General features: G+C 37.3%; 1 protein-coding gene across 1 annotated transcript; it reads left to right on the forward strand.

The window, feature by feature from the left end:
• Positions 1 to 4,997: 4,997 nt before the first annotated feature.
• On the forward strand, positions 4,998 to 7,016 carry LOC122004298 (WAT1-related protein At1g09380-like). Its single transcript, XM_042559231.1, has 7 exons — positions 4,998 to 5,176; positions 5,303 to 5,365; positions 5,670 to 5,786; positions 5,872 to 6,121; positions 6,201 to 6,359; positions 6,454 to 6,605; positions 6,684 to 7,016. Exons 1-7 carry the CDS (start codon positions 4,998 to 5,000, stop codon positions 6,889 to 6,891), a joined length of 1,128 nt encoding a protein of 375 aa, XP_042415165.1. The 3' UTR covers positions 6,892 to 7,016.
• The last annotated feature ends 1,373 nt before the right edge of the window (positions 7,017 to 8,389 follow it).

An 8,389-nucleotide genomic window follows, 5' to 3' on the forward strand; every position in this document is an offset into this window, starting at 1 on the left:
TGAAAATTAGTTCTTAATGACTATCAAAACACTCTTCATTGAAAATGGAGGTAAATTCTTAGCCCTTCTATCCTTTCTTACTACTTATGGTATCAATCACGTTACCACTCCTCCGTACGCTCTTGAACACAATAAATAGTCTGAACATTGTCATCGTCATATAGTCGAAACCGGTCTCACTCTGTTGCACAAAGCGTCTATTCCACTTACTTTATGGCATTATGCTTTTGCTGCAACAGTCTTTGATTAACCGCATGTTTAAGGTTAGTCTTTCCTATATGTCCTCTTTTGAAAAATTGTTCACCATCATTCTTGATTTTTCGAATCTTTGAGTCTTCGGGAGCCTATGCTTTCCGTGGTTACGCCCCTACTCTTGCCACAAGCTTGATTCCAAGTCAACCTCTTATGTCTTCCTTGGTTATTCTCTCACCCAGAGTGTCTTCCTATGCTATGATGTTGCTCTCAAAAGAGCCTTTGTATCACGTCATGTTAAGTTTATGGAGCATGTTTTTCCATTTGTCATCACCTCCTCCTTAGATTCCACTGAACTCTCTACCTCACTAGTTCTCTCGTGGGACCCTTCGGCATCGATGCAGCAACCTGCCACTTGTCATAACCGCCTGTAACTGACTTCTTCACTGTTGCCATCACCGTCGCATATTGTCGAGCTGTCCACACTGCCTAGTGGCGACCGATCCTCTAGCCCATTGGCTCTCTACCCCCATCTCGCTTTCCTAAACTAGCATTCCATGTAAACTCGCTCCAAAAATGTCATCTACAAACCCAATCCATAGTATATTCTTCATACTAACCTTTTACAACCCTGTGAACCCTCCTCTATCATGCAGAAACTTAAAGATCCAAATTGGGCGCAGACTATGCACAAAGAGTATGATGCTTTTCTCTGTAATAAGACTTGGACTCTTGTCCCACATTCGTCAAATCAAAATCTTGTGGGTAACAGGTGGGTATTTTACATTAAGCGTAATTTTGATGGCTTAATTGATCGGTATAAGACTCGCCTTGTTGCCAAAGGGTTTTCATCAACGTCCTAGTATTGACTTTCATGATACATTCAGCCATGTTATTAATCCAGTAACAATGCACATTGTTCTTAGTTTGGCTGTGAATCGCGGATAGTGTCTTCGCTAATTTGATGTCAACAATGTGTTTCTTAATGGTCATCATGCAGATGAGGTTTATATGATGCAACCTTCGAGTATGCGCAATGCTGAAGTTCAAGATCATGTGTGTCATTTGCATAAGGCGCTTTATGTCCTGAAGCAGGCTTCGTGTGCCTAGTATTTGGAGCTTCGCGCCTTCTTGGTCACTCTTGATTTTGTTGCATCTCCAGCTGACACCTCTTTATTTTTTTTTATCTTCGGGATGATATTGTTATCTATTTTCTTATATATATTGATGATCTAATCATTACAGAGAGTGATGCTTCTTCAATTGACATCATAGTATATAAACTTATGCAAAATTTGTGATTAAGGATTTTGGGGCTCTTTCCTTTTTCTGTAGTGTTGAGGTTCGTCCAACCTAAAATAGTCTTCCTTTGTCCTAGCAAAAGTATGTTACTGATCTTCTTTTCAAACACAACATGCTTGACTCAAAGCCAATATCCACTCTTATTGTTGTTGGCTCTCGTCTTACTTTGCATGATGAGTCTTCGTCTTTTGATGCAACTAAGTTCCAACAGGTGGTTGGGGGCTTACAACATCTCCGTATAATTCGTCTTGATATTTACTTTGCGAGCAACAAGCTCTCACAGTTTATGCATGCTCTTTTAGAGATACATTGGGACGTTGTGAAGCGTCTACTTCTCTGTTATTTTAGGGGCAAATTGCCCTAAACTCCCCATGCAAAAAATTTTAACTTTGTCGTTAGTCCCTATGATAGAGAATATTTGTTTCAACTCCCTAATCCACACCAATTCACCTAATTCACTACATGTGCACACATTTCAAGGGATTGTTACAAAATATAGATACAAAAAGTTAAAAAGAAGGTATCATTCATCCAAAAGAAGGTATAATTCCTGCTAAATTTAGTACAATTTAAACTCAAATCTAGTACACTACCTATATATATAATTTTTAGCTAGGTACATGGTAAAATTTAGATACAAGAAGTTCATAATGAAATATAATTCCTCCTAAATTAAGTATCATTCTTGTGCATACATTGTTTAGGTACGTGGCAAAATATAGGTATAAAAAGTTCATAGTGTGGTATAATTTTTTTTTTAAATTCAGCATCATTTAAACTAGAATCTAATATATTTCTATCCAATTAATCATTATCTATAACAGATCGATCAACATCGTTTATATATATGAATATGTAGTGTATATATATATATGTAAGTACATAATTCACTTTATTAGCTATAAAATATTTAAAATCAAGTATATATGTAGTTTAATACGATATAATTGTATAAGATTGTATACTGATAATGAATTAAGTGAATTGGTGTAGATTAGATAGTTGAAATAAATATTCTATTACATAGAGATTGATGGTAAAATTAAAACTTTATATGAAAATTTTAAGATAATTTATCATTATTACGGAGGAAATAATATTTAACAAATACCTTAATGTTAGGAAAATGCCAAGAACTCCATGATGAAATTAACTTCTATTAATAGTTTTCGTATTTGGAATACACCGTACTAATAAAACTTCATTTATTGCTGTGGTTTGTTACTTCTTCGGCACGAGACAGAGCCATATATTCTTGATTTTGTTGATCTTCCAGATTTGATGTGGTTTGTTACTTCTGCTTTTGCTAAAATCCCTTTAAATCTTAAATTGATTCGGTTATAATTTGGTTAAATTAATTTTAAATTAATTCTGACTTAACTAATATAATGCTTATTTATTAGATTTACTTTAAATCCAATCCAATTTTAATTTAACATCTTTACTTCATATTTTACTATTTAATTTATTCATTTATTATTATATAATTTATTTTTAAAATTTAATATTTAACCTTCTTTTAATATTTTAAATCATGATATTTTCTTATAAAAATGATATTAATAGATATTTTTTTAAACATAATATAAGATCAATTTTATTTTTTTTGGAGAGATAATGAATCTACATGTCAAAATGTAACTGTGAGAAAATCTTAGGCACATAAATTGTTCCAAGGTCTCCTTAGATAGACCAGATCCTCTGGTCTCGTCTGTTTTGATCCTCTCTTAGATCAGAGGTAATGATGGGAGGAATTGAATGACCCCTACTTATTTAATAAATGAGAATCATTCAATCCCTTCAATCACTACAGTAGTTAAAACCTAATCCACTAAATATATACTAGAGTATCTTGCTCTTCCTTAGGTGGAAAGTCTCAGACCACAAGTATGACTATGTCGATGGATTTTTTCTGTTTGGGTAAATCTTAAATTATAAAAAAAAAAAGTAAGATTTGAAAATTATAAAATTTATAACAGGCACACAAATTTAAAATCATTGGACATCCATTTCGGAATATTTCAATTATAAATATAAAAAAAACACTTTTTCTATAGATTTTTAAAAAATATCAAAAATATTTTTAGTATGTCTAAAATTTAGAAAAACATCAAAAGGGTTTTCTTGCCTCATTCTGATAAATATTAAAAGGGCGCTATCCTTTTTCTACTACTTTTATAATATAATCATGTTTTAATCTAAAAATACTTTTTATTTTAATATTAATGTAATTATTTTAATTTAATTAAAATTATTATACATTAAGCATCTAACTTGATCAAAATTGTTGTAATAACACTCAAATAAATTTATTTTCACAATAAAAAAAATCATGAAATGTCCTTTTAATAAATTTTAAACAGAGAGTACCTTTTAAAAATAATAAAAATAAAAATGCGTTTTTAATTTTTTCCCCTAAAATGAGTCCACTTTAGCTACCAACATAGATAGTTTACTTCACCAAGAAATGACGTGGCATATATGCATGTTTACTAGTATAATTTTCATTCCATTTATTTGTGTGAAAGATAGGAAGGAAAGCTGACAAAATGACGACAAAATACGGCACTTAAATGATGAAGCTTTTAAAAATGAGAAAATGGTGAAATTTTACGTATAATTTTGTAAGTCCTTTCTCTCTGTTTTTCTTTCTTTTTCTTTGGTCTTATATCTAAGTCCTAAGAGATATATTGTAAGGGTTATTTTGACGATATTTATTCTGTCTGCCTGATGAACATGAAAGATTAGCTTTCCTCGATCTCCTCGTCAGTTCTTTGTTGTTATGCGTCATCTTTAGGATCATCAGCACCCTTTTTTCCTTTCCCTATTCTCACCTTGCCGATTTCTTTCCCCTCATTCTTCCAGTTCAATTATGAGTATAATCCAGGCAGAAATAGTCCCATAATTTGGCCTCGATAAAAGTATCACGCCAAAGACTTGTTGTCGACTCGACACTGCATGTTTAATTCTTTCGCAAATTAAAGCTATTAGCTAGGTATGTGAGCTAGAAATCTCACACCCCACCAATGACCTAGCCCCCTTTCTATCTCAATCTAGCTATTTGTCCTCTCTGCAACTCCAGATGGACATACAAACAACCTGCCTTAACCCGTTTCACTGCCGCAATTAACTCCAAAGCAAAAGCAAAAGCCAAAAAAGCATTAAACGCCACAACCCACAAACCGGCCAAAATCCCAACGAAACAAGCAACTGATACATGCAACATCGATTCTTCGATCGAGATGTTCTCACTCTCTATATACCCTTCCATATACTTCCTTATATCACAAGCACAAGGCAGCAACAGCCGCGTACACAGGACGACAGAGCTGTATCCCGTTGTCCTCGGTGCTTTTCTGTTGCAGCCCTTCTCGTCTCTGCACTCAACTTCCCCTTCCCTTCTCGATCGGCTTCCATTATATATATGTTAGTTTCATTGATATCTTAATTAGTTGATTGCCTGCTAAGTTAATTCCTCCTCTTCTATATCTGTCATTCTAAAGATGGGTGGCGAGGGCTGCATCCTGACCTTGGCCATGGTCGCTGTTCAGGCCGGTTACGCAGGTATGAACGTGCTTTCCAAGCTGGCGTTGGACGACGGCATGAGTCCTTTTGTCATCACTGCTTACCGGCAGGTCGTCGCCACTCTCATCCTCTTCCCCATTGCCTTCTTCCTCGAGAGGTACGCTATCTAATTAATTAATCGAGCTCCAGACGCAGTTGCTCATGAGTCGTCCAGTACTTTTTCTCGAGCCGGCTTAGATTTATGAATTAAAGTTGTTTAATTCGTTGCATTTAATATGTGCAGAGAAGCTTTCAAGTTGATCACAGGCAAAGTCATCAGCCAGATTCTCCTCTGCTCCATCTTTGGGTGAGTCTGCAGCAGAGGATGATTTTATGATATGTTTCCACTGATTCCATGTTAAAGTTAGTGGCATTGCAGGTTGTAGGTGACAGTCTGCCATCTAGGCTACATGGCATGTAACTGGTGAAGTCAGAGGTGGCATATGCATGTTGTGCATGAATTGATATTGGTTGATTGATTCACCGCCAAAATAATTATGTTTTAGATGCAAATATGAATTTAGTTATATTTAGTTACTCTACTAGATTTGTAATTATATGCAAATTAATGCAGAAGGAAGTATATGACGATGGGTTTATGATGGATACAGGGCTACATTGAACCAAGTCCCGTACTTTCTCGGGCTTAAATTATCGACCCCAGCGATAGCGTGTGCCCTCAACAACACTCTCCCTGCCATCACCTTCATCATCGCAGTCCCTTTCAGGTACTGTTACAGAAAAATTGACTTTTTAATAACCGTTAAGGATTTACGTTTACCGGGTGGTTAAATTTTGTCCTCGAGCGTGCAGAATGGAGACGGTGGGTATTCGAACACTCGCAGGCCAGGCCAAGGTCGCAGGAACGGTTATATGCGTTGGCGGTTCCATGCTGATGACCTTCTACAGAGGAGGCCTCATCAGAATGCGACCCTCTCCCATTCACTGGAGGTACGCCGCAGAGATGAACAGTGAGGTCGGTGCCGGCGGCCAGAACATGGCCCTCGGTGCTGCCTTGGTCATCGCCAGTTGCTTGGCCGGGTCGAGTTGGTTCATAATCCATGTACGAGAGAGAAACAATGATATGACTTTTCAATCTGCTATCTATGCTAACCATGCATGAGATATATATATATGCGCAGGCGAAGATGAGTGAGAGCTTCTCTTATCCCTACACCAGCTCGGCCATGATGTGCTTCATGGCCGGCGTGCAGTGCCTGGTTTTGGCAGCTATCACAGAGAGGAAAGCCTCGGCCTGGGCGATGGGTTGGGACATCAGGCTCGCCGCATCCATCTACGCTGTAATTAATTAAGCAAACGCTAATCCATAAATTAACATTCACAACCTAAATAAATCAGACCAAAACTGCTCAATTGAATCATTCTCTCTTCCAGGGTTTGATTGGCTCCGGATTGGCCGTGTCACTCATGTCATGGTGCATAGCGAGAAGAGGTCCTCTGTTCGTCTCCATGTTTAGCCCACTATTACTGATCCTTGTGGCAGTCCTCGGTTGGGCGATCCTCGATGAGAAGCTCTACGCGGGAAGGTTAATTAATTAATATTGCAATATAATTTGTGCAATTTGAAGTGTGGCTATGATCTGAGATCAGTACTCCTTTGGCAGTGCAATAGGATCAGTGTTGATAGTTGTAGGGCTGTATATGGTTCTTTGGGGGAAAAGAAGGGAGATCAGGCAGTTGAGTCAGAATCAGATAGCTGATAAAGAGGAAGTCGATGATGAGGAAGGAGGGAGGTTCTCTGTCATTAGTTTGCCGGTGCTCTCCAGTACTCCACCCAAGTCTCCAATGCCACACAAGTATGAAGAAGAGTAGTTCAATGATCTATATATGCAGTATAAAACTAGAGTTCATGCACTGCTGATCTGTCGAACTCCCTTTGCTGTGATATATGGTGTGTGGCTAGCTCTACGCTTGTAGATCATCAATGCATGGTTTGATGTTGAAAATAGATATGATATATAGCTTAATGGGGAACGATAGTCGTTGTACTTAAAAGTTTTATCCAGAAACAAAAACACCCTTGAAAAAAGATTCACGGTAAAAAGAAAAGGAAAAAAATGGAGAAAAGGAAAGGAAAAGAGAAGAACTTGCGATGGTTTAACTGCGAGCTTGCGGTCAGGCACGATTGCGATGGTTTAAGGAAAAGAGAATGTCCAATGATAGTCACATAAAGTCGATGGATAACTTTAGTATTTTATAATCCGAGAATAATTATGTGCTTTTAATGTAAAAAATAAAAGCATACAAATTTACTTAATAAGGTATGACTATATCTGCAGACGATAAAATAAATAATGTAAATCTACATGATATTCAATTAAATTTTGAGCAAAATGTTAGTGGAATTGGTTAGAAAAAAAATATATAAACATATATATACGTATAAATGATTAGGGAGGTACAGAAACGGCAAATACAAAATTAGAAGTCAGTGAATTAGCCCAGCCCATTCACAATCATGCAAACCAAACAAGAATGAGCCCAACCCATTCACATTGCAATACCAAACACTAATCATGATTATAAATAATTCCTAGAAAATTACAACAAATATAATTAAAAAGCTTATTAAAAAAAATAGATCCACTAGTTTAGCGACTCCCTAGTGCCGGCACCATGGATATAGAGGGAGGTACATGCAGGTACACAGGCCATAGGCGTATGATGAGGTAAAACTCATGTCGTCAATTTCTAAGAATCGACCTATCACTATTACACCAGAGATGTCATGCGTCCACCGTCTGCGCTACACCCTGGGGGCTTAAAAAGATTATCAAAGTTCGAGCGTATAATTGTTAGGTTTGTTAGGACCTTCGGATAGCGGCTAGAGAGGGGGGTGTGAATAGCCGACCCCAAATTCACGTTTCTTCCTACAATTTGAGTTAGCGCAGCGGAAATAAAGAGTAGAAACGAAAGTGGAGAAGATTAAACCTCAAACACGATGATGTAACGAGGTTCGGAGATGATACTCCTACTCCTCGGCGTGTCCGTAAGGTGGACGAAGCCTATCAATCCGTCGGTGGATGAGACCCCGGAAAACCGGCTAATAGAAACTCCTTATGGGTGGAGAAACCTCGCCACAAAGTTCTTGCAACAGTAAGATAAGAGTACAAAGATACAGCACAATACAAAGGCAGTAAGAATGTAAAAACACAGCTTGCCTTCTTGTCGACTGGATGAAGCAGCAACTTCACGAAACACCTACAACAGCAGGAACCAGCCGAAGGAAGCTTCCACGAAGCTTCAGGAAAATGAGAGCTCAGCAAAGCTCTGATTGCAGTAAGATCAGAAAGAAAAGAGAGGCAGTCTC

This window comes from Zingiber officinale, chromosome 1B (genome assembly GCF_018446385.1).
Source record: "Zingiber officinale cultivar Zhangliang chromosome 1B, Zo_v1.1, whole genome shotgun sequence".
NCBI lineage: Eukaryota > Viridiplantae > Streptophyta > Magnoliopsida > Zingiberales > Zingiberaceae > Zingiber > Zingiber officinale.

Excerpts from the sequence above, each read along its gene's own strand:
- LOC122004298 (XM_042559231.1), top strand. The coding sequence starts at position 4,998 with ATGGGTGGCGAGGGCTGCATCCTGACCTTGGCCATGGTCGCTGTTCAG. Across the intron at positions 5,177-5,302 it reads ATTGCCTTCTTCCTCGAGAG|AGAAGCTTTCAAGTTGATCA; the intron begins GTACGCTATCTA and ends TAATATGTGCAG. Across the intron at positions 6,360-6,453 it reads TCGCCGCATCCATCTACGCT|GGTTTGATTGGCTCCGGATT; the intron begins GTAATTAATTAA and ends TCTCTCTTCCAG.